This window comes from Ischnura elegans, chromosome 7 (genome assembly GCF_921293095.1).
Source record: "Ischnura elegans chromosome 7, ioIscEleg1.1, whole genome shotgun sequence".
NCBI lineage: Eukaryota > Metazoa > Arthropoda > Insecta > Odonata > Coenagrionidae > Ischnura > Ischnura elegans.
In genome coordinates this window covers 109,750,028-109,777,886 of record NC_060252.1, presented here as the reverse complement: position 1 = coordinate 109,777,886, position 27,859 = coordinate 109,750,028, and the positions used below count along the sequence as shown (strand labels likewise).

At 38.4% G+C, this 27,859-nt stretch overlaps 1 protein-coding gene across 1 annotated transcript in view; it reads right to left on the bottom strand.

Annotated features, from left to right (window-relative positions):
• LOC124163066 overlaps nt 1-27,327 on the bottom strand; it is a 159,392-nt gene extending 132,065 nt beyond the window's left edge. Inside the window, exon 1 of the mRNA XM_046539852.1 lies at nt 27,205-27,327. Coding sequence (XP_046395808.1) covers nt 27,205-27,327 — 123 coding nt within the window. The remainder of the gene's footprint in view (nt 1-27,204) is intronic.
• Between the last annotated feature and the right edge of the window lie 532 nt (nt 27,328-27,859).

Here is a 27,859-nt window from a genome sequence, read left to right as displayed (position 1 = left end):
GACTAGGAGGGGTTTTAAGCGCAATTAATACTGGGGTGCCTGGGGGCATGGATTACCCGCCAGGATAAGCTGGAGGTCCGGGGCCCTCCCCAGAAAAGTTTTATGCAGTTTAGGATAAATGGTTCAAAATGGTGAGTTTTACGGCTTTCTGAGAGATAGTTCATAAATCCATACACTATTCTATAAGTACGTAATTAAGATGTCTAATGTTTGCAGATGATGTTAAAATATATAGAAAGGTGAACAACTCACAACATTGTCTCCAGATACAGTCAGATTTAAACAGTCTGGTCACCTGGTCCCATGAAAATGGTTTATTTTTTAATGTTGATAAGTGTTTTGTTTTATCTTTTTCACGGAGAAAAAATGTAATCAAATGCAATTACCATATGGAAGAATCCAAATTGAATAGGACTAATGAATGGAAGGATCTAGGGGTCACCTTTGATAGCAAAATGTATTTCACCACACATATATTGAATATTAGCATAACTGCATGTAAACTTTTGGGCTTTATACACCGTATGTCAAAATATTTTGACTCTGAGATGGTACTTAAGACATTGTATTACTCTTATGTAAGAAGTAAGTTGGAATATGGGTCAGTTATTTGGAATCCCTATTTAAAGAAACATATTGTACTGCTAGAGCAAGTTCAAAAGAGATTTTTAAGATTTCTATATTTTGTATTATATCATGTGTTTTTCGAGAATTATGTTTGTTATAGTGATTTGTTAAGAGTGTTTGGTCTCCATACCCTGCAAAATAGAAGAACCATAAACGACCTGCTATTTCTGCATGATGTCATTAATAAGGGCCTATGTTATGAATTGCTTAAGGAAATAAAAATAATTGTACCAAATGTTAATAGCCGGTTCAAAAGAACATTTTACATATCTGAGGTTAAAACAAATTATTGTTCCAATACGCCAATACGAAGGATCTGTGTACTATATAACAAAAACTTCAATGATTTAGACCTGTATCAAAAGAAAAACTGCTTTTTAAAAGATGTTAAGAATATGTTTCGCGACTGTGATAGTATTTAGTTAATATTTTTACCATTTGTTATCATGATTGTTACTTTTTTGTGGCTGTGACCAATTTATTTTCTATTTTTTGTAGTTATAATCATGTATTGTTCGCCCTTTAATTATGTACATGTTGGGCGAACATTAAACATAATAAATAAATAAATAAATACATTTATAATAATAATGACTTTGAACACATTTTCAGGAGATTGTCTAGTTGATGCGTGATTAACACTAACGAGTCAGATAAAATATACATATGGACTCTTATAACCTCTTACCTGATATAGTCTATCTACACAGAGATAGAGAGGATTTCCTAGAGAGAGACGGACATGCCTCTTGGTAATTTTGCTACCAACCCCCCCACAAGATGGAAATCGCGGCTGCGAAGCCAATTATTTGATTATCTCTTTCCAAAATATTCCGACGAGACGAAGCCAACGGAGACAAAGGGCTGTTATTCGATTATAAATGGATTCCCGTTGTGATTTCCCTTTGATGATTACATTATGGACATGTTCTCTTTCTAAACTTGCGGAATTAAATGAAAATTCAAAATCACACCTATGACCGTTTGCCTAAGGCAGTTTAAGAGATTGTGCAGTTATTGTCCATTTGAAACTAATATTCCGTTGCATCCTACCGTAAAATTTCTTCAACTTAACTTTTATGAGGGTTTTCGATTTTTTTGTAAGGAAAATGTGGCTGCATTCAATGGGAGTAAGTGGGTGAAGATATTTTTTAAATTACTCTTTCCAGCTGCGAGGTCATACCCCAGAGTTGAAACAACCAGAGCAATGAAGATGGCTTCGAAGTATCCCAAACAGGACAGTGTTGACACCCTTCATTACCTACTTAAATATTTTTCAAAACAAATTGTGGAATCTTTCACTGCAGTGAGAACCCGCTCAGGATGTTGTAAACACACCGTCTGTCTAGACGTCGGCGTCAAAGGAAAAACTCACCTGTTGAGATGCTGGGGAAACTTTTTTTATTCAAATTATTCAGTCCCATTAGTATGGAAAATGAGTACTATGACTATAAGGAACAGTTTGGTGTCAGGCAAGGAAGAGGACCGAGAGATGCCATAGGACTACTGAGGATGGTTGGTGAGAGTTATATGGAGAAAGGGATAGGAATAAGTCTGTGTTTTATAGACTTGGAAAAGGCTTTCAATAGGGTATATTGGAAGAAACTGATGGAAATTATGAAGATGAAGAAAGTAGACTGGAAGGAAAGGAGACTAATAAGTGAATTATATTTGGGACAAAAGGCAGCAGTGAAAGTGAATGAAAATATGACTGAATGGGTGGAGCTAGGTAGAGGGGTTAGGCAAGGATGTTGTTTGTCACCAACTCTGTTTAATATGTATCTTGAAGACATGACATTGGATGAAAGAGAAAAGGGAATAAGTATCGGTGGAGTAAAAATAAGATGCATTAAACTTGCTGATGATATGGTGGTTTTCGCCGAGGACACAGTGTCATTGCAGATATTGGTAAAAGGGTTGAAGGAAGGAATGGACAAATATGGAATGAAAATAAACGTTAAGAAGACTAAAGTGATGAAAGTGAGAAATGTAGATGGTATGAGGGTGAAGACAAAAGAAGGTGAAATACCTAATGTGAGAACCTACAGCTACTTGGGAACTTTGACAACTGAAGACTGGAAAATTATAGGAGAAATAAAAAGAAGGATAGGAATGGCGAAAGAAGTTTTCAAGAAGAAGAAAAGAGCCTTGAGTAACAAGGCACTGGAATTAAAATTGAGGAAGAGATTGGTGAAATGCTATGTGTGGAGTGTGCTTATGTATGGATGTGACACTTGGGCGATGGGGAAGAGAGACAGGGACAGGATTGGGGCGTTTGAGATGTGGGTTTGGAGGAAGATGGAGGGATCGGGTTAGGAATGAGCAAGTGTTATATAGGATAGATGAGAAAAGAACGTTGATGGACAAAATAAATCAAATGAAGGGTAACTGGCTGGGACATTTGATGAGTGGGAATGGAATTTTGAAAGTAGCTTCGGAGGGAACGGAGGAAGGGATCTGAAGAAGGGGAAGGAGAAGGCTGAAGTTTATCGACAACGTAAAAATATGAAGATAAGGAGACTTGAAGGAGATGGCCGGAGACAGGAGGGAATGGAGACAGCATTGGCGCGGGGGACTTGCCGACGGGCAGAACACCAAAAGATTATGATATCTATGGAAAATTTAAAAAAATACTGCAAACTTCATCCTAGATTTTATTAAATTTTGATACTTCATATTCTTCGCGAGTGTTGATTAAATTTCTGAACAAAATTTTTCGCTTGAAAGAAAACAGCAAGTTAGAAAGCGATCGTCCAAACAGTCAAATGGGTCCATGAAGTATCCCGCTATCTGTTAATTTACGATTAGAATACAGGTCACATGTAAAGGACCCAATAACGGATATTGTTTGCTTTTACCTTTATCGTCCAATTTAAGCAATGTTGCTGAAACAACTATCTCAATTTACGGCTCATATTCTTTCATTAATGTTTTAATAAGGAAAAAAAAACGCAGTGTAATCTAGCGCTTTTCAAATTACGCTGATATGATGCGATTCGTATTGTGACCCACGTTATAAGGGATAGTTTTTTGTCAAAGGATTATTCATTTTCTTTATCATACGTGAAAACATGTTCTATGCGTTCGCTGTCGGAGATACTGAAATGCAAAGGGAAATGGACCCTTTGTTGGCACAATTGGAAATTCATTTGAGAGAGACACAGAGCGTTAATCTTTTCACGACTCATTGTGAGCAAGGTGCTCACCGCAGAGAAGTATCTGGACAGAAGGGCAATTGGTTAAACGGGCGGATTGATTTAAATCAATTAGGTGAATGAAGTGACATATCGGCTGAACTTGAGCAGCGATAAGCGGGTCAATTCCACGCACAGACGAGTTTTCAAAATGAATTAGGGCATCATCTCACATCTAGGTGATTCCATTCATTTCGCGAACTGGGTCACTGGTGTCACACATTAGGTTTGCTCAGCTGTTCAAAAATATGCATTCAATGCTTTCAACTCCCCCATGCCCAATAGTATTCGGGAGTCATGGAAATTTTTTCCAATGAAGCGTAAGTCGTACATGGTTACAGATTCCATAAAAAGGTGACAGATTCGGATTTGGGGCGCGATGACTTTATGTGTGATAATGTCTCCATGCTTCTGGGTTTCACCGCGTGGGTTGTCGGGATTCAGTTTTTGGTGACTTATGATTTTGGTGACTCGCGGAAGTGGGTCATACGAGAAAAAAGGAGGTGGACCAATCAGCATCCAGCATGAAAAATTGGCGCCAATAATGCACTATATAAGTTAGCAAAAATTAAATCCCGACATCGAAGTGAAGTCGCCGGTTGGAATACCGGAGAAACTGTCGTCGCAAAGAAAATCCACGCGGTGAAACCCAGAAGCATGGAGACATCATTTAGACAACGCCGCGGAAAACTACGCATCAACTTTATGTCTGATATTTACTATTACACTTGTAAACTAATAAAGAAATCTTTGGAGCGTTCTTAATTTTATTAAAATTGGTATTTTTCAAAATTTAAGAAGCAAATGTGGGTGCTAATTTTTTCATTTGTTATTGAGTTTTGGGACCTGTAAAATGTAGCGAGAAATTGAGGTAATAAGCAAGCATCGTCTGAAATATTTTATCTTATACTTATTTTTGATTTACTTCTTTTTGGCTTGGTTAAAAGTTACTATAATATTCTGTGCATCGCAAATATTCCCGCGGATCAATGGTGTCGGCGCAAACTTTGTAGCGATGCTTTTTCTCCCATACACACAAATTTTAAATTTTTGGAACCTATGCGTGCAAGGAAACAATGCCGATCACAAATATGTGCCTACTCATCTTGTTAGTCCTTAAGGGGATTTACATCTATTCTTCTCCCCGTACATAATTGTAGGTTGAATAAAATATCCACTTTCGAAGATGTTTATTTTTTCAAGGTTTAATTGGAATTGGGATTTTTCTTGCCAGAAGTTTTCAGATCGGACGTGGTTGTATGCAGAAATTAGTCAAAAGCACTATGGGACAAAAAGTATGACGACAAAGGATACCAATATTCTGATGGCATGTTCATCTAATGCCAAATGAGGACGGGAGGGATTCAAACACTTTGCGTTGTCTTTCCCTTTTCATCGCAGAAAGCGGAGACTATACTTATCATCGTCCGTTAGCAAGAGTTGGTGCCGAATGTATGAAGAGTGGAAGAGGATGTAATTGAGGTATGTTTGGGAAACAGATTTAAATTGAGCCTTTCAAAGCTCTCCAGCGAAAAGAAGACCCAATACACCTCTTTTCATGTCACCACCGCCAATTCCAATCGCGTCAGATTTTCAGACCCTGGCTTGTGCAGAGAAAAGAAAAGGAAGAGAATGCTGTACTTGAAGGATCTAAGGTTTTCCCGGCGGATAGACTGGAGGAAGGGTGCTTGGGTTTCCAGCCGGGTCCAAGGGATTTTCAGCACCGACGTTTCGAGGGCGAAGGCTGCCATCGTCATCAGGGTGAATGGATTAAGCCTAAATGTGTCCGTCCTAAAACCTGACTCCAAATGCGACGGTATATAGGACGGACAAATGTTGGCTTAATCCATTCACCCTGAAGACGATGGCAGACTTCGCCCTCGAAACGTCGCGTCGGTGCTAAAATAGCCTTGGACCCGGCTGGAAACCCAGGAACTCTTCCTCCAATGCTATACTTATAATTTGATAGGCCTCGTCAATGTTTTGCCGAAGAAATACATGCAATTAGAAAGAGTTTGTTAGTGTATGTTTTCCTCCTCGAAAAAATACGGCCACAATTGGCGGTAGCAGGGCCGGAACTAGGAGTTTCGTCAGTGGGGACGAAGATCAGTTGGCCGCCTCCTCCCATGATCCCCCACGATCAATCCTCCACCTTTTAAATATAATACATTCGTAAACTATTTTTTGAGATGCAGTAGTTGAAATTACACACTAAATGCTTGCTATTAAGAAGTTTTATAAATACCATTACATGCTAATTTATAATTTTATAAATATTCTTAAATAATTTAATTAGATAAATGAACCCTTTGAGTGCCAACCGATTTTCCAGGTACATACTATGCAAAAAGTTCCGAGGTATTTTTGCTGATTTTGCAGTAGGTTAGGGAAAAAAATTAGGTCTCAAAAACAAGTAAAGGTGTATGTTCAAAAACTTTAGAAAATCTTTATTATATGTGGTTTCACCTTTTTATTATATTATTTGAAGAATTCTTGGTAACATGAGTTAATTTTTATAATTTCAAGAAAATAGTTAATGTTAAAATAAAATGCATATTGACAATTGTATGGTTAGTTAAATAACAGCATCTAAGAGTGACATTTCATGAGAAGCGCGATAGCGCTCCCCGGCACACTAAGGGTTAAATATTCTTTTAAAAAAAATAAACTATTCAAATGTTGCCGTCCCTTGAAATCTGCCGCCCGGGACACGTCCCGCCCAAGTTCCGTGCGTGGGCGGTAGTACAAAAGTTAATCTCGTAAATGGTGGGATGTGCGCGAGATCCATGGGAAGGTAAAAGCGAGGGAAATGAGGAAAGGTTTCCACTCTTTACGCTCGGACAAGCACCAAGCTCAAACGAGACGGAGGAGCTTTTCCGCGGGTCAAACGATATGCTCTCTTGGCTCTCTGTGTCATACGTGCCTATCTACAAGTGGTGTTGGCGCGTGGGGGAAGAGGTTTCGTAAAACTGTGACGCGAAATGAGGAAGGAGGCTCTCCTGGCGCCCTATCGTGACGTGTTTCGTTATCGCGCATGTGCCGTGCTCCTTTTGAATGTATCGGTCGGTAGTACTGCCCTACTACTCACAAAACTATCACAAAAGTTTCCTTCCATCTATTCATTGGATTTCTCCGAAGTCATTGACCCTTAACTTATGTAAAGGAATCGTGGTAGCTGCTAACTTTCAGAAATAAGCCGTAACAATGTTTAGATAGGATATCATTCACAAAATTTTCCCATCAGTGCACTGTTCAAATATGCGGTCGTGATAAATTAAGTGGTATTCGATAATACGGTAGACAAGACTGCCATCTATGTACGAATTTTTTCGGAGTTTCAAGGGCATAAGAAAGGGATAGGAACATATAATAGAAAAAGGATGAGGACAACGGTGCTGTGGTAGATGGAAAAAGCCAGAAATCAGAGGGGAAAAAATGCTACCTGACTGGGACACGAACCCAGAGCCTCCCAGTTGCCAGCCAGGTGCTCCACCAGTTGATTTACCGCGACGCGACGCTTAGATTTACCATGATTTCGGCGGGATTTATGCACAGAAAACTCCCTTCGCTTAGGCCCACAAGAGTAACCAATAGATGGCAGTGGGGCAGCTCACCTCTCACCAAGGACAACGGTGCTGTGGTAGATGGAAAAATCCAGAATTTAGAGGGTAAAAATGCTTCCTAAATAATTCGTGTCATAAATCGTGTTTGATGCACCATTTTTAACTCAAGAATGGCTGAACCGATTTGAATGTTTTGGATTAGCTTCAGCGCCGGGTAACGGAATAAAAACACTGGTCAACAAAGTGAACTTTTTTTTCTGTCCTAGACATGTTGTTGTGTGAACCTAAAGATATTTTTCGTGTTGATTGCGAATCTGGGCTCAGATTTTTTTCCATCGCGTCTAGTTTTCTTAGGACAAGCAGATTAAGTAAGTGCTCAAGGACGTCTCAGCAAATAAATCATGATTATCAAAAATGTGAAAAAAATGGGTACTCTTATAGGGTTTTATCGCATATTTAACATCTGGCAAGTACCTATTCAGCGTCTCATCTGCTGAGTAATCTGATCTGTTGCTGACCTGTTTTCCTCGGTGCCATTCTCCATTTTTCCCGGTGGAAACGCTCACTGCGTTCATCGCTAACAGCGCCGAGGTTTGGTGGAAAAAAGTCAAGGTGTGAGTCGAGAAAGTGAATTTCTAAATTCATATTGCGGCCCCTTCTTTCGTACGATTTAAATAGATTAGCCGCTATATCGCGATCATTTTCAGCCATGACATTTCCTAGAAAATCTTCAAATACATTTTTGAATGAATTTCACGCGCTTTATTCCATTGAGCTCAATTGCTGTTGAAATTTCAAATATTTCAGCAGAACCCAAATCTATGGCCCAATGCAAATTCATCCTTTGATCTTTGCCACACTGACTTAGGCAATTTATGTTTGAAATTAGTAGAACCAGCACCATATTTATCCATGGATTTCACAAAATTTCAAAACTTCCTTATTTGATGTGTAGAAGAGGTGGCAAAATAATATTTTTCGGATCGACCAAAGGCTGAAAAAGAACAATTTCGGATCCACGAACGAATTCTCTACCTTCCAATACGTCCCCCATGTACCCCACGTGGATTGAATAAGAAATTGTCTTTCTAAAAATCAATTGTAACTCTTGTGTTTGTGGTTTATTAATTTGTTTTCTTATTTTATTAAAATAAGTAAAAAAAAATTTAAATTCACTACAGCCGCTATTGATTTAAATGGTCATTTGAGTAGCCATGGAGAGAAGTCATATAGGAAAAACTAAATAATTTCTATTATCTATGTATTTACGATTTCATACTCTACCATATGTTGATTGTGAAATCAATTTTAGGCTTAAAAAAAGGTAACTATTCGTAAAGAGAGCAGAACATATTGCAAAACATGCAAAAAGTGGGAAAACAAGGGTGAGGTGAAACGCCGTGAACGACGTAGGAAAAAATCCGCATTTTTAAAAGTTAAAGGGTGATAAATATACATCTAAATGATCATTTAAGGGTGTTGCAAAACTTGACTTTGTTCGGGACATTTCTGCAAACATTGAAAATTATTTTGGTATTTGTTTTTTCAATTTACCAATTAATAAAACGTGCGCATGGACCGTTTGCCGATACCTGTGATTTACACTCCTTATTAATGACTGGGTATGCTACGCAAATTTTGGTGGATTTGTGTTTTTAACTTGTGCTATGGAATACGTTAGCTATTTTTATCACTTTTAGAATTCTTCCAGTCATATTTTTTCTGTATTTCTACCCACTAGTTTTTGAACCCACACAATCACCTTGAATTTTCGGATTTTATAGAATAGACTTTTGTTGATATTTCCCTGTATCTGAAAGGAAATAAGATCGCATTTGAGAAAATTCTGCGGTGAAAATTGACTTAGAGTCAAATATTAAATGGAGTCCATATACATGGCCTAAAAATTACAGGATTATAGCATAATATTTTTAAAATGTTATTCGTTGCGATAAAAAAACACTATTCTGGATATGAATCGCCATTTAACACTTTCCTTTAACCTTCACTAGCTATATACTTCAGGTTTAAATTAGCTCTCTCAGTAGGTTTTCGCGGGGTTTTCACGCCCCCTTCTTGTGTGGGCGTTTTCCTGCAGTGGGTGTCTTACAATAAGGACAACAATCAATATCCTTAGGTTTTTCCCGCGTTCACTAACATCTTTTTACACTTGGTTAATGGAAACTTTGCTAACTTAAAATTTTATCTGTTGATTGAAAATAGAACTTCTATTTCTTTTTGTTAGGTTCATAATGAGCGCCGTACCCGGGATACTAGTTCACGGGTCTGTCACTAGGTGGCTTGGAGTGCACAACTGTTTCTGGGATACGTGCTCACGTTCACTCATCCGGTAGCCAGCATACCCCGCAGTTGTATCCAGGACTATCCAATATATTAACTTACATCGGGTTTGAGTTATAATTATTTAACATACAATCCCGTGTCCCAACACTTTTTATGAAATTTCTCTGCATTTAATTTCATGAGCAACTTGAAAATGTATTTAACTGCATATATTTCATATTTGACGAGCGGTTAGATGGAAGATGGGACTTTCTAGGCCCAATAAAGACGTTATTTATTACAGTTACTATTACTTAGTGCACGACTGCAGAGAGAACACCAGCAAACGAACTTAATGCGAAGACTCTCGATACCTCACCGCACCTGTAATATCGTGTTCTGGCCAACTTCACTTTTTATTATTTTATTTAGATATATTTATGTAATTTCATTCTTTTTTTTGTTTTCGGTAATATTAATTCAAATTTTATAATATACTTAGCTGTGCTGATGTTTTAAGGCCGTATCACACTAGCGACTGCGGCCGGCGCTGCGGCTGCGACTGCGACTACGGCTGGCCTGTCGACCAGTCACAGCGATGCAGTCGACGCTGCGACTGCGAAGAATAGCCGACCGGCTATTCTTCTGAGTCGCAGTCGTAGCCAATCACAGGGCTCCATTTGAATCTCGCGCGCTTGCAGCAGGCATATTTCTTTCGGTTGGATGTAGTGGGGAAAGCAGGTGAATAAAGTTGTGATAATTTCGGATATTTAAACTGAAAATGGAAGCCCTGCATCAATTAAAAGCACGAGCGAAATTCTCCTCGGCGCAAGATATCCGTTTAATATACGAAGTAGAGTGTCGGCCAATATATAACCGCCGCGTCGGTCACGTCCATACGCACGCATGCACGATCGTGGCGTCGGCCGCAATGTGTGATGGGGTACAGTCGCAGCCGCAATCGCGGTCGCAGCGGTAGTCGCAGTCGCTAGTGTGATACGGCCTTTAGATTGTTTATTTTTTGTTTTAAAAGCGTTGCCATGTGTTTTCGATAAAAAGAAGGGAATAGTTAGAAAGAAATTTGGGGAGGGAAAACGTTTAGCAAAGAGGGGCAGTGCCAATTTTATATTTCAAGGGATTTTATATTATTTTTAGGGAAACCGACGTTACTCATCTTAATGAAATACGCTCGTCAGTTTTGAATTTCCATAGTTCAAGAGTTCCGTTGCATGATGGTAGTTTTAACATTAGCATGCCTGACCAATTCTAACACCCCTTTATGCCATAGTGGGTTACTCAAAATACTTAATTCCTTCCCAGTTTATTTATTAATGTTGTTTATAAATCATTTCGGAGGGTATGAGATAAATTTAATCAGACGAAAAATATTAAATTGTAGTTGTTCAACAATTTCTATGGCGTTATGGGAAACTAGCTTCCACAAAATTGTGAATAGTTATCACTTTTCCTCTGATGGGTTTGGGAGGTAAAAGGAATTGCAATGGTATCAGGTTAAAAAAAATACTGTAACATTTTGACAAAAATCAGTATAAAACACGCCGTTACATTAAATACAAATGAACGGTAGAAAGTCTTCAATTGAATTGGATAGTCTGGATCAAAATGACCCATCCTGGTATGGCAAGTATAAGTGATGAGAAAAAATAAAGAAAAATAATAATAGTAATATCAGTCTCAACTTTTGCACAGTGATAAACCAAAATCAATAATTACAAGTAATGAAATATGAGTGTAAAATATTTCTTCATTTCAAAATAATCAACATAAATATTATCTTTTGAGCCGAATGGACCCAGCCGGGCACTCTAGTGTTTAAGAGACAGATGAACGAAAAAGAATTTAGCGATAATTCCTTTATTATGATTAAATTGGAGAAAATTAAAACAAATATTAATCCATAAGCAATACTGCTTCACAACGTGCATCCTTTCAATAAGTGTTCGCAAATAAAACAATAGGAATAAAATGGTATCCCAATCATTTCGGTTACCTCACTTGACGACCACAAAGGTATGGTATTTGGAGGAGGCGACGACAGCTGAGGTCATTTGCGCCATGAGGGAATGGTATGAAGAAAGGGTGGAGAGAAACCCGGCGTCGGCATTAGACTGCTCTTAACTAAAGGCGCCAAGGGGACCACGGCTTAACGTCCCATCCGACGGACGGAGTGTTGCGCTTGAAATGTCCTTCGCACAGCACTTTTCATTTCCAAAGTTCCGTTGTGTGAAGATAGTTTTAACGCAGAGCGCAAAGATTAAGCGAGAGGAAATGATTGAGTTGAGTGTTGGAGAGGAGGACCAGTGCCCCTTCATTGTCCTTGCTGCACAGGTGTCTCTCTTTCTCGTTCTCATCATTTATTTGCGTCCACACGGAAGCGTCAGCGAGTCTTCCTTCCTCTCGGCGTCATCAATCAGCAGGATCGAAAGTGAAGTTGGGGGGGGGGGGGGGGGGGGGGAACGAGCGGCGAGGCTATTTTTATGACTCGGTGGGGTCAAGCGGAAAAGGTCGACTTTATTGGAGGCGACTCGAAATAGCCATTGCCCCTTGACCCATCAAAGTGCTTTATGGCAAGAGGATGAATAAGGAGGCATTTCGTTGAGGATGCAGGTGGGAGGAATGACCTGCTCGCTGTGCACGGAGGTAAGCAGGAAACGCCGTGCTTTTTGAACAAGTTGCTTGTTTTTCATCGGTGTTTAAAATTTTTAGCTAAATAACAGTCGTATAAAGTCAGAATCGTGATGGTATTGTGTTTTTATGAAATATATCACGATAACTCGGTGTTCGACTTACGTTACCCGGAAGGTCGTATTTTCCTATATTTTTCCCAATGTAATGCTCGATTAAAACTATTGAGAACTTTTGAGCAGAACTTTTTTTTCAACATTTGCCTGTATTTTAAGTAAAAATAAAATCGCCTCTGTGAAAATTCTAGGGTGAACGTTGAGTTACAGTCAAATACTGAATTTTGTCATACGTCAACATATGCCCTAAAAATTTCATCCGGTAGTGACATCGTTTGTTATTAGGAATGATCGTGGTTTTTTGTTGGAACTTCGAGTCGAAAAGTGGGTTAAATAGAATTTTAGACTCCACAGTTGATCTATCTAGGTCTAAATATTGAAATAGATATCACATACGAGCAAACTAATCCAAGCATAGGAGCGTAATCGCATGAGGGATAGGTGGCATTTTATTTTCGAATCGAAATTCCTGGAGCCAAGCAGACTGGCCCAAAGAAATACAACCACACTGCAGTGACTGCCAAAATACTTTGAAACATAGAATGATCAACAACACAAGCCAACAAAAAATTTGGTTTGAAAACTTTTTTATTTTAATTGCTGATCTTTATAGATTTTGATGTGCCGAATCCAAACCTGGCCTTAGTTTTTTTGTATCACCCATAGTTTCCAAGCAATATGTAATTAATATATAGTCTAATACCCCTATACGGTATACAGGGAAATCAATGTAATACTGTGTTACATCATAAAATTGTTTGCATTTACTGTTCACTACATCCTGATAAAATTGTTTGTATCTACTACAGCGTGATAATACAGGGTTCACTTGTCAACTGGAATTGGTCTACATTTTCTTTCCCTTTTTTATTGAAGCTTCTTGAGCAGCTTTTTCTGCGATGAATCGCCTGCTGAACTTTTCGGTGAAGTACCAACAGTAATTCCCCATTATCTTCGTTCATTAGACCTGCTTTTTCAATTTTATTATAACTATAAAAATGCTGTTAAATTCTAAAAATATTGCTTGATTTCATGAATTTAACTGTAAAATGTGAATAAATGGTGGGTGATACAACTTTTAAAGCGTCACATTTGGATTCAGCAACTTTAAAAAGATAAGAATAAGGTATTTTCAGTAAAAAAGTTTTTTCATTGTTGGCCTGTGTAATTAACAAGTCATGCTATCGACAAAGATCCAACCTTCAATTGAAAATGCAAAAATTCTAACTACAGATAATACTTTAACTAAACGCATGTTTTATATTAAAAAAGAAATGGCTGCAATGAAATAATTGATGCAATGGATTAAATTTAACTTTGTAAAAATCCAATTCACCAAAGCTAATCGTAAACACAGATATATACTCATACATGTTTGTATATCGAAGTATTAATCTGTGACCGTAACAATGCAAAATAGAAATAGAAAATTAATAATAATAACTATATTTCAATCAAGGTAAGTAGATGCAGTTTTTTTATTTAATTCTGTTTATTGTAGTTATGAAATTATATTTTTGTTATATCGCTCCCACCACCTGTCCGCATTTTTCTCTGTGTCACAATAACGTATTTAAGCCCTAAGCAAGCCCATTTTCCTCATTTAATGCTCCAAAGAATTGAGAAATGAAATACATTATTTATAGAGGTAAACCTCAAGGAATTTGTCAGCCAGCTATATTTGAAACTACAGATTCTTGTCTATTCCATTTGAATCGCTCTTTTGGAGCACCGAAAGATAAATGTAATTTCTTTAATCATGGAACCTGTCTGAAGTTTGCTTTATCCAGTTTATATGAACCCTAGTCATGGATTTAAAAAAAATAAAGTAGAAGAAGAAGCCTAAATCGCTTTTCCAGTTGTAAGTTTTAGCCGACGTTAAAAATGCGATTGGATAAAATTATCCAGTTTTCGCAACCAGGGAGGGTCATTCTGTATTCCTGAATGATTCGATAACGTCTGGAGATCTATCGGATGTGAAATTAATCTTTCAATGAGTCATTCATTGCTCGAGGTGACAGCAAGGGCTCGACAGAAATGAACTTTTCACGTGAAATCTTAAAGCCTTAAAGTGAACCGCATCCTGCGCGCAGGTGGCGGAAACTCATTGAACTTCCAAATAATGCCCGAAATATGTGACGTCATCTGAATTCGAGACTTACTCCGGAAATACCGTGGGGCCTTATTCTGATTCTTTTGGACTATAGCCTACGCGAAAAGATTGGCGAACGCTTTATGCATTCGTATTCTCATTTTCATTCGCTAGCCAGAAAAGCTTCGCTTCGTGTCTCTGGCGTCGAAAAAGTTATTCTCATTCTGACTGGCGAGCGTAATGCGAACGTAAACATTTGCCAAGTGCGAATTTCACTAGCGACGGCAATGAGATCGCTCTAGCGGCTTGGCGAAAGAATTTACGAGGGATAGACTCGTGACTTTACCTTTATATCATTATTACGTTGTATTTTTGATTCCAATGAGTGTAATTGTTATTAAGATGCTTGGCATACAACCTGTTTGCTGATTTACTCGTCTTGTTGTTCTACGTAATTAAATAAATAGGTTTAAAAGTGGTTTATACTTGAATGAACCGCGAAGCTTCTCTTTGATAAGAGTATTGTGTTATCGTTTCATCGGAAGGAATAAGAAAGAAGCTGACCGGAGTTTTGTCAATTAAGAGCATGTCATATACTTAGTAATTAAAGGAGTGGGGTAGTGAATAGCATGGCTGACTACCAATCTTAAGATTGCATTGTCGATTCCCGCCATAGTCACTTTTTTATCTCCACCACAAGAAAAAGTTTCACATATTATGATTTTCATCTTCAGGTACAAGTCACTTGAAGTTGTCAAAATATTTTCTATGCGCAGGAAAATCTCTTATCAGTTCATCAGTTTTTATAAATATCACTGAATTTCACTATTGTGCCTTACATTTATGTCCGGCAAAGGAAGCTCTAGGCAGCATTGGATGTGTAGTACGCTGTTATGCCACCTTTGGTGTTTATCCAACATCAGCCAATTATGTTAATATTTGAATTTTTTCTGAATGCCGAGCATATTCTCTCCTAAAATCTCACCCTTGCTTTACGTAAGTTCCTTAGCGTAAGATAATCTGCTTATCATTTTCTTCCGTAGTGAAGCCATAAAAAACAGATAATTCTCTTATTTTAAGCCAACTGGGTTAGGTTGAAATTGAAAATGTTAACCCATATGTTTCACCGGAGTGACTTTTGGACTCTTCGTTTAATTCTACAAAAAAATATGAAAAACAAAGAGAACGGTTTATGTTCAACTATGGAAAACAGCTCATGAATTAGCAATATTGCACAACAATACTTAATGTAGCGATTTGGTAGTCTAAGGCAATAAACAAAACATGGCATAATATATTTTAGAAAAATTATTTGAACTTACCAACGCTCTTCAATTGTTTCGGACTACGGAGTCAGTGCGTTTATCGCTGAAACTATCTTATGCCCATTGAGTTATGGGTAATCCGTCGTTGCTTACGTCAGAATCTTTCACCAAGAGAACGAAGTTACCTGAACTGAAGCGATAGGCGGGGCGAAAAGAACGAAAATAATCGCGGAGAAAATTTTCGCTTCGCTTCGAGTTGCCATGGCGAATCGAAGACCAGGGCGGAAGGAGAACGGATCTTTCAATCACAGTCCTCGGTGGCGAAGGAGTAAATGCCGAACAAGAGGTAGTGGGTTGTAGTCACGCCTGGGGAGGTTGCCCTTATTTAGGGCACGGTTGTTCGTGCACGTGTTATTGATAAATTGTGGAATAACCTCGATGCAAAGGCCAATATGACCTGTTTTTGGTGGAATAAGTATGAATATAACTAGGGATGAACGGATCCGGCATTTTTTTCGGACCTGGATCCGGATCAGATCCTTAATTTTTGGAGCCGGATCTTCGGATATTTTTGGATCCTAAGGCAATTTCAATTGTCTGCTATGAAACGAAGTAATTACACACGTTTCTTCTGGGTAAATACAATCAAAGGAATGGTATTTATACTTACATACACGTCTAAACATTTTTACTGATCAAAAATCGTTATTATAAGCTTTCAAATTAATTTTTTTTAAACGATAAAATCTTTGCACGCTCAGGCTGTAAACTGTTGCGCTTGCGTTTGGAAACGAAAATAGGTTTCAACCTTGGGAAAAACCATTGACTGATATTTGACATTCCTTACATAAGTATCCCCTGAATTTTATCGCTTTTTCATCGTATACTGACTCCTGTTTCACCCGCTAATGCTTCACTTGGGATGAGGTGGATTTTCCACTTCCTCGCGATAGTTTCACTTTTGACGTGGTTGTTATCCTACGGAGTTGAGATTCTCCCGATGGTTGTTCAATCTCTTTGCGAGAGTCACACTGTATATGCCAGTCGTATTTTGTCGTAAAAAGTTTCGCGGCTGAAATTCTGTTGCATAACTCCTACGAGAGCTATCCTATCCGACCATCCCTAAATGTAACTAAAAAAATTGGTGGCGTGCGTCTGACCATAATAAAAATTGAGACACTTGAGTTTGCCTTTCGTTCAAATGAAATAAAATATTCCCCTGCGAATATTTACCTTCGAGAAATGGTTCTAATATAAACTGGAATATTAGAAAATGTAATTATTCAACTGCTACTGCTCAAACCTACGGCTCCTCCCGTGGGGGAAATATCCAGGGGTGGTTGCAGGGGCCTTTTCCGTCGATGCCGGTAGATCAATATCGCACTCAAGGGCCTCTCAAAGACTACAACCACCCAGGCAGAGTGGGCGGGACATACGGTCGGCCACCGAACTCCGTTCATTCTCCTCTCGTCTCCGGAATTGAGCCATTCGGACCATGTGCTCGGACACTCATAACCCAACGCCAAAGGAAGAGGTAGCGCTCTCGAGAATGGAAGAGAGAGAGGAAGGGTACATGTCATTCACCCCCGGATGGCATTCGCGAAGAAGGCAAGAATGTAGGGAGGAGCGGTAGTTTTGAACAGTTTGCTAGAACAGGGGAAAAATATCTTCAGGGGAGTAAGAGTGGGGTACCATTTGGGGAAATCATTTTGAGGGTTTCGAAATCTTCCTCCCTCAAATATTTGTGGGGGAGGGGGTTGGATCCCCTGCCTCCCCCGCTCGTTATTGGTTTCGAGTACACGAAGAGTTTCGTAGTATGAGGGGAGTTATTAGACTGGGTAACATTTAGGGTTCATGTATTAAGTGTGCAGACTTCACTTGGTGGAACCAGTTATCTACATACCCGCATGTCTCGTTATAAAATAATACGAAAATAAATTCTCATAAAAGTGTGACGTAGCCGAATGCATTCCTAAATGTTATCCTTTCACATTACAAAGTGTGTTACTTTGCTCTTTATACCTAGGGTCCATTCTCTACGTGAAAGGTACACCAATTTTGATTGAGTCATGCCCCCTGTATCATTACTTAGGGGCCAAAACAGCATTTTTGGAATTACATAAGTGGTCACCGCGTTTTAGTTATTTATTTTGAGAAAAATAAAGATACCCACGCAATTTGGGAAGCCATACGCATCCTAACGCAGCCGTGAAGCATGTGCTATTGAGAAATGAACAATGTGCATGATCGTGGACTGTCCTCTCCTACCTATGCTACCAAAGGATACAGTTAATATCGTTGATAGTGTCCTCCATGGATGCCGTACATGCATTTCATTGCGATTCACCTCTTCCGAAATGTGTATTGCAACAGATCCACCATATTATCGCTATATCGTGCTTCTTTCAGTATATTTTCTGTCACGAGCGTATCATTGCGTTGTTGGTTGGATCTCATTTCCATATACTTGGAGAGTGGCTTCCAAATTCGGTGTTACCAGTGATAATGCTTTACGGAACTTCTGATCTTTCTTTAAGTTGACGAGAAATGTAAATTCCCCTCCATCGCTCCATTTTAAAACTCCTATCCAATTTTCCAGTTTACTATGATTTCTGATAATTTTCAACTCGCCGAACATCGTGGTTTTATCCAAATAGAGATTAATTACATTAATTTACAGTGTGACTGTAATATTATATCCTTATAATTTTTTATCAAGTATGGAGAGAATTTTCATTCGTTTCTAAATTGATTTCGCTTTCAATTACATTAACCTAATGATACCGTCAATGCTTCTCCCTTTCCTGATTTGTGAATAGCCTCATGGAATGCAGAATTGTGAAAGACTTCTTTGAAATGTAAGGATAAAAGCGACGAAGATACTTTTATCCAATCCAATTATATGAACATTTTGTATAGTTTTATACACTGCTGAAGAGAGTAGACAGAGTACTAAAACTTATCTACCATGTTTACCCAACGCTCCGGATTCCATTAGTGATCATCTGAATACCCATACGGGACCCATAAGCTCTTTGAAGCCTTTACTCCGAGCAATTATACAGACAGCCACATCATTGGGTCCTTGTAGTTGCTGAGGTATGGTTTACGCTTCGGAGAAACTTTGGCAGACTTCTGTTCAAACCTCACTCCGAAATCTGGTCCACTGCGCCAACACACGAGATTCGAAACGAGAATTATCGATCCGTCTCTACCTACCTCATCTTCGTTCCCTTCCAATAGCACCTTGCCACCTGCGCAACATTATGCAATTGTGCGTCTTCTCAGACGGAATGTCTTCCCAGCATCCACATTTGGCCTCGGAAACCATGATTACGCGAGCAAATGACGCCGCCTGCTAGAAAAACCATCCTGCAGCCTCCTTCCAGGTTCATACCAAATTGCGCCCCCTAAAACACACATTTTACGTCCTCGATAGAGGTCCCACCAGGATGAGATGGTGAATTCGGCCTTCGGAGTAATTTGAAACTAAACCCGTGCCACCATGAAGAGCAGCTAAGAAATAATTGCCTTTCCACCAATTAATGACGCTCTACGCGGTCACGTGACTTGTAAGGGGTCAATTGAAGGTCAAAATGCTTTTATTTTTTGAAAATCTTCGTCCGAAATTATGAATGACTGAGCGATTTATAATACAAAACGCAAATAAATTCTCACAGATGTGTCACGTACCCGTATGTATTCCTGAACGTTATCCGCACAGTTGACAAGTTAATGAGGATTTAAAAATTTTAAAAAAAGGTCAGCCTTCCTTCAATTCATATATAACAGAAGAATAAACCTCAGGCGATGTGTGCCACTATGCCCTTTACAAATCTGATTTTTTTCTTGTTTTTCTTCGAATTGTAGAGCATGGATATTAAAAATTCCAGCTGCTCTCTAGAGTAAAAACTAATTAGAATTAAAATAATTATTGAAAGTCAGGACAGCACTCCGATAAACGAATATCTTAACCCTTCCTTTTACCCGATTCTGGCGTCTGTTTTAAAATTCATCTTTTCCTCCGTTAGGTAACTAAGTAACAATGATAAGAAACATACATAATAATTTACGCCTGAAGATGATGAATACTCATCGAACTTTGGTCGAACAAATATAACTCAAATAATAAACTGAGGCTTATGAACTAATCTTTTTCCTGATGTGACCTTGCTCAAACATCTCAAAACCCATTTTTAAAACTAATATGTATTGACATCGTTATTGAAGCATCTAAATTGAATCTTGTTTTGTAAAAATGTGCTGGACACAAGCTCTATGCATTGTTTATTTCTTGATTTCCCGCCAACCAAAGTATATCACCGCAATCTCCGACATCCTCCACAAATGCTTCCATGCCCTCCTATCTGCCTGATTTATTGTAAATATAACTCATAATGTCAACTAGTAAATTAAAATCTAATTAAATTCATCTAAAGTTACTTATTTTAAAACTCGCTCCGTTTTGTATTGAAACCTATCTTAAAGTGAAATTGATGTCTTTGTAAACAAAATTGACAGAAATTTAACTAAAATGGTAAACTTTAACTTTTTAATGTGTTAGGAATCCGTCAATATAAGGGTATAGCAAATAACTATATTCGTTATGTAAAGTTCATCATGTTCAATGAAGCACGTGTCTGTATTTATTTGCTTTAATCATCGTATTATCATTATTTGTTTTCTTTCGCCATACCAATGTTAAATTTTTTAAATTTATTTTCAATTCATTCCATCTTCCTTACTTTGATGAAAATAAAACGAAGAACCAATGGAAAAAATCATCAATGAAGATCCAAGGAGGCCTGAGATAGCTCATGACTGCAGAAAACTTTTCAATCGCCTTACATGAAATAAACGCTCAGTTTTGAATTTATCGATCGCAATCAAGGAGCCGAGATATCCGAAATTTCTGCAATTAATCGTGAGTCTAAAGGGAAAGTTCAGCTTTCTAAGCGATTGTCTCGGATGATTTAGTAGCCCGAGCTGCCTCGCATGACCCTATGCTTGCCTGCCTCCGATCTCCCTTGGCGAGCAGAAAGGGTTCCGAAGTCATTGAAACGGGAGAGAAAGGGGTATGCGAATACTTTAGGAAAATTGGCGAATGCGGTGCAGATTGGACGAGGGTGGAACGCACGAATATGAGTACCGGGTGTGGAACTTAATCGAATATTTGGAAATAATAATTTATTGATACAAATTGGATGGCCTACGAAAGACTACAATGCATGCATCGTAAGGTTTATGAACTGAGAAATATCCTTGACGGTTACATCTAAGTCGTGATTGAATACATTTTTGTTGAAAAATTTCTCAGGATTCCCACAGGGTGTGGTATTGGGTTAATTCTCCCCATGCTTCAATGGGTGAGTCTGCCATCGTCTTCAGGGGTTAACTCTTAATGGCACTTTTTTACGGTACTTATTTATTTATTCATATCCCTGGTTGCCGTTATTATTGTACGAAATACGAACATTTTGTGACGCACTAAAAACCATTGGGACAGAATTGTAAAGGAGGCAATTGCTATTAGTCTTGAGGAGAAGAACTTAAACAAAGATAAAGGCTTCCAACTGAGCAGTGCCTGGAATGCCATAATTAATCGCTACATCCGCACACAATAATCTATACGCCGGGAAAACCTAAAATTTTACCTCGAATTACCATGTTTTCTATCATACTACGAAAAGTAATGTTGTTATTATTGTTCTGGTTGCGTGTGTGGATTTTCAGGGATTGGAAACTAGATCATTTTGAATACTTGCCTATTTCACAATAAACGAAAGTTTTACCGGAGTAAATAAGGATAATTTGGTTTTACAGTACCGAATAAAAAAATCATACCACCCAGGAGCCGAAACTGTTTAAATCCCGAATTGATGTTGAATAGGGTTGTTTCCTATTATTTTTTTATTGCCAAATCGAAAGATTATTTAGAAAAGACTTTACTCCTGGAGTACGTATTTTAGATTTTTAAATGACGATATCTATTTTTCGCGATTTAATGAAAAGTGAAAATTTTTAAGCGCGCGAAAACGCGACGGCTAAGTGAGAATGCTGGGAAAACTCCCGTGAATTTTACAGAATATATATTTGTCCACTTTCGTAACCTGTGCACGCAGAGCTGATGCCATGTATCGTCTGTGGCCTGAAAATAGCTGTCTTTATCCCTTAATTGGTTTCGTCGGGTCATATAGACCCGACTGGACTTTAGTATATGATTTTTTAAATAAAGCAATGCCGTTTGAAATTGCATTTTTTTATAATCTTTTATTTCTTCTAATTCTACCGATGAGTAAAGTTAGATTATCAAACCATTGATTAGTTTCGTTGCAACCTAAGTTTTGTCCCGATGCGACCGTGAGCGTATTAGATTTTTTCCGCCTTTGAACAGACGCTTTATTCTGTCCTACAATTACTCTTATATTAGTCTCTTTGATATACCAGGCTAATTTCTTCAAATGTTGTAAAGCTCAACACATTTCCCTCTTTTTATAAAATTCTTGTTTCTATACAAAAGTTCTCTGCATAAATATTGATGCCCTTTTCTATGCATCGGCCATAGTTTATGTTGTGTTTGTGGTGTATCTAACAGGAAATTTAGCAGCATAAATGTATTAACATTATTCGCACAACTGACTTAGTTAGTAGCAATAAAATGACACGTATATTTTTGTAACATTATTTGTAAATCGCAATAAACACAACTCGGGTCACAATGTCCCGACGCGACCAACTACGTAAGTTTCGGGGTGTGACCAATCGAGGTTTGACATAGTGCTCGGAAACCTAAATTAATTTACTTATCTCTCAAGAGGTGTTCATAACTCGAGAATATGAGAGACACTGCAATAGAATAACCACAATCCAAGTTTCTTATCATGGTAATGACTTGGGACTACCATTCTAGCGCTAACCCGTCTTGAATTGAGAAAATACTCTCAGCACTTTATCTTGATCGTTCACCCCCCGGAATGGTAGCGGAAAATATTGTGCATTAATAACTGCGCGTTATAATGCAATCGATTGTATAGAGCACTTATTATATTTATTATAAGCTCCAAATTTTTATTCACCGCTAAAATTTGAATTATTTTGGTGTGTTTATTAATACCTCATTATGCTCCCTTCAGGATCACAAGTTTTTGAAATGATAATCAGTAATTATTTCATGGCCTCTTCAATTTTAATTGCGTGTTGCACAACGACTAAAGGCAGATGAAAAGGTTTTGTGCTTTTCCCAAGTATTATTTAAATATATATTCAGCAGTTTTTTTCCAAATGATATATTTTGCATTAACATTTTTCTATATATGAAGCAAGTATACAAAAAGGAGTGAAGAAATTATTAAAGATGCATTCGAATTTTGACTCAAGTAGGGCAGGAATCAACCAATCATAAAAACATTGAAAATTTAAAAATAGATACGCAACCTAGAAAGAGATAAAACCTTTCATTTTTTCCATGCCTCACTTTACATGAATTTACTTTTTGACCAAATAATTCATTACGGATAGGCTAAGGAACAAACTATTCGTATTTGAATTTCGGAATATGTGGAAATAAGCTTCAAATTTCAATATGAAACAGCAGATGTGTATTGTTGTAAATGTAAACATTTGTTTCTAGCCCGGGTAATGCATATTTTATCAGACCAGCGAATAGCCTTCAGTTCAGTGCCACCTCCACGGCGCATTCATGTAACCAATTTCTCTGACACTTCCAAAAGTCACATAGGGCGTCATCATACAGCCAATGCGGAGCAATATGTTTTAGCCGATTTTCCTTCATAGATCTTCTTCTGATTTCTCTGCACCATTTTCCTCTTGCGTGGCTTTTACGTGTGAGTTGAGCCTCTTATTAAGCTGAGCATTATGAGAAGTCTGGAATGCGTCGTCACTAAAGGCACGTCTCCCATCTTTTCGCGTCAAACCCGATTCCAAGGTCTTTCGTGGCTCAAATGTCCGGGAATTGATTTGAGGATCTGCTGAGCGCATCTCACATTCACCGTGTAGTAGGTGGCGTTGCCTTACCTTCATTTTCGCTGGGATTGATCTCCGGCGTGGGTTGACTCGACGACGTAAGATTAAATTTTACGCCGCGCAAGTTCTTTCCATTAATTCTTGAAAATTTTGGGAAGATATCGCACAGGTAAATCGTTTACAGTGCGATCAAGTATTTATTCTTTTTCTGTAGCTGTTAAAGTAACCTCCTTTCCAGTTTTGGCTTGCTTACTCGGTCAGGGATCTAATCTGAAGGTTGCTTTCGGTAGGTGAGGGTGGTGCTGACTGCCAACTAACAATAAGACATGGAGGTAGTAAGTTTCCTGGATGTCAGACAATTACTTATACCTCTTATTTTTTATCAGAGCGCGACCCGGGTTTCAATGAATTATCATCATCTTCAGGCGCAAGTTATTATTTTGTTTATCTCATTATTGTTACCTAGTTACTTGATGAATTTTAAAACGGATGCCAGAATAGGGGAAAAGGATGGGTAGAGATATTCATTTATAAGAGTACTGTCCTGATTTTCGATAATTTTTAAAATTTGTAACTGGTCCCTAGTGTCCAGTTCACGGCGGTCATTGCAAAATTTTTAAAAATCATTTAAAAAACAATTTATGAATGGAATTTTTATTTCTTATTTTTTAATAAGATAAACAAATCATAATTTGCGCCTAAAGATGATGATAATTCATTGAAACCCGGGTCGCGCTCCGATAAAAAATAAGAGGTATAAGTGATTGTCTGATATCCAGGAAACTTATAATGGAATACCACAAATTAAAGCAAGAGTTAGAGTATTTTATGGAGGTAATATTCACAAATTCAGAATTCATCACTTCCAAGATTTTTGAGCCTTAGTCCACGGCAACTTTACCCACCATTTGAGGCCAGGACCCTTCAATTAAAATCTCACCAACTATTAGGCAACTACGTTCTACAGTTATATAGTTTTTATTTAGTTACATTCAAATGTGGCTCTTGAACTTATAATTTTTCTGCTTTTGTTGCAAAAATCTTCTTTCATACGCCTTTTTCTGTCAATCATATTGCCCAATTGTTCCTCCTTGGTTGCTGTCTCATATAATATTGATCATTCTAGGAAGTGCTTAACAAATTTCATATTCACTGTCAAGGCTTTGGAAATGATAAAAAAGCAGAGATTTAAACCTAGTGGTCGAGAAAAAAGGAAAAGTTAATTGTTATAATAATGAAAATGTCATAACAAGTTTGTTCAAATCTCGCTGTTTTTTCGATTTCACAGCTAAATGATGAAATTATAATTTTATTAAATTATATTCAATGAATAAACTGAAATATTGACATTGGAATATATTTTTGCTTAGCCGAGGCCCGGCAGTTGAAATGAATCGATGAATAATTGTCGTCGGAATGGCGCCATTGAAACCACTCATTAAACACTAATGGTGCTATAAATATGACGCCTGTAGGGTTCCTTTCATCTGCTTGGAATATTAACCTTGCTTTTATAGTCTTCGAAGCTGAAACAGAAGAAAGTCTACGTTTGAGCAGAGAGAAATGCCAGCGGTGCGTCCGAAAGTCAAAAGTCAGTGAGGAAATTCAAGCTTCAAGAGGTAACTAAATTACACCTTTTCGCTTAAATATGAAAGAAATAGCCTCAAGCTCTTCAAGGGGAAAGATGAATTAATTATCTCGATCAGAAATTCGAATGAATCTCAGTTAATTAATTACCGGAAGTGTAAACACGCTACAGCTTACATAAAAATATAATCCGGATATCTTGGATGAAGGTTAATGAATAGGTTCACCATTGTGAGACGCAGCTGTTTTAAAGGCATTTACTTCTACAAGGAGATTCTAAGAGAGGAGCGATAGACGTTATGTTTGTGAATGTGATCTCAAGGGCTTGACTCAAAGATTTGATTTAATTTATGATGATGATTTTACTTTGATTTAACTTTAACTGATGTGTCTACAATAGGGTGGTTTCCTATTATTTTTTTATCACCAAATCGTAAGATTATTACTCCTGGAGTACGTATTTCACGCTTTTAGAATTTTTAATGACGATATCTATTTTTCGCGATTAAAAGAAAAGTGAAAATTTTCAAGCGCGCGAAAACACGACGGACAAGTAGGAATGATGGGAAAATTTCGTGTGACGTATTTCTGGTTCCAGCTGTCGGTATGTGAGGTGACCTTGGCGCTGATACGACGCAGGATGCTAGCAGGTAGCAGAGTACCCTGCTAGCTTTTAGTGCTTGGCTTAAATAAGGATTATTAATACCTTATCAAACGAAGGAAACTTTCCGACGATAGGCAGTTTTAATATGTGATTATTAAGAGATGTTTCCCTGAGCTCTGTGACTCATGCATGCATTGGTAATCTCAGACGATGTAAAACTCCTATCTACTCGTATAGAAACTAGGTCCCTGTGACGTCACGTGGAGTGGAATCGCATGGGCGCCAATCTGGCCTTTTTCAAATGAGGTTAAAATTACCATTGCCTTTCGTCTAAACTGGGGTTTCTAAAACAAAATAATTTGTATATTATGAATACACTAATGGTGGGTATAGAATCGCAATCAATGTATTTCGTTTTCTTTGATGAAGGAAGCAACCCTATTATGCTTAGTGTCAATCGCAATCCCATTTAAGGCAATCTAACATTAGCTCCGTGCCATGTGTTGAGTGCAGGTTACCTTAGGTAAATATTACAACATACCCAATATAGAAAGCGAGCGACCATATTCGTTTGGACAGTAGGTAATGCAAATATGAATATTTTGGGAATCTCGGTGTCTAGAAAGTCAGGCATGGATAGAGACTAAAGAGAGGAACGACCTCACTAAGGAGCCCGAATGAAAACACTCCAGCGAACAAAACGTGTGCGTTAGTTTCCTCGTTCCGTTCCATTCGCTTGGGCATATGCGCCTGGAGTTTGACTCCTGTCCCGCTTGCCCGTTCGCCCCGCGTCAGTCCTCGCCAGCCCTCGGTGGCGTGCAGTTGAGGGATGCAGATTACCTCATTTGCCAAACATCAAAGTTTTTTTCCGGCCAGACCACATCAGTTAAGTGGGGCTTGTGGGTGTCTAAATATTATTGGAAACGATTGAAACTACGACGAGAGAACACTGAAATATTGGCGATGAAGCCTTTATTGGACACATGGATCGAGTAAATAAATTCGGAGACGGAATATTCTCTTCAGTGAGGAAGGCCGCAGTCAAAACATTTCAACCGGGTAATCTATTTGTTGATATTTATGTACGCCGCGCGGAGTGTCGCAAATTTCACGAATCAGAGAACACACGTCCAGCAAAGTATTAGTGAATCTAAAACTTGGTGCGCATTGTTATCTTGATCCATTAAGTGAATTAATATTTCTGACGTGTTCGTTCGAGTTAAAATTAAATTTGGCTTGCTTACATCCGCAGATGTAAACAGGCCACCGGGTCGCCTCTGGGTCAGGATCTGCATAACTGCCGATGTTTCGATGTCCGAATCGGTCATGGCCCTCAGGGCTGTGATGACGAGGACCAAGTCGGACATCAAAACGTCGCACAGTGGGCGGAAATCGGAAAAAGCTGGACAAAATTCAGACGGTCAAAGGCCCCGCTCCGCGGTGACATAAAACGACCGTTTTCGCATTAGAATCCTGGGAGTCAGGGATCGCAGAGTAAAGAAAGCTGGCGTCTTTCCGGTAGGTCTTTTTGTATGAGTCCCAGGAAAACAACTCACTTTTTCGAGATTTGAACGCTTTTAATAGAAGCGTGGTCTTCTATCGTATCCAAAGAAAACGAAATGAAATTCAATGGAACGTGCACTTACCTCGGCTAAAAACCTCCAACGTCTTCACCATAGACTATTTGAGAATCGGTGTCTTGAAGCAAAACATAAAAACGGTGAATGCTGAGCGTTAAAACCCATACAACTTCAATAACCTTACCGCGTCGCGGCTAATCCAACTCCCGACGCGCGGAGACGAACCCTGCCGCGCGTTCGAAAAATCGATGTAATTTCCGGCGACGCAAACTTATTTCAAAGATAACTGCATAAGCACCTCAAGACATCTTCAAAGAAT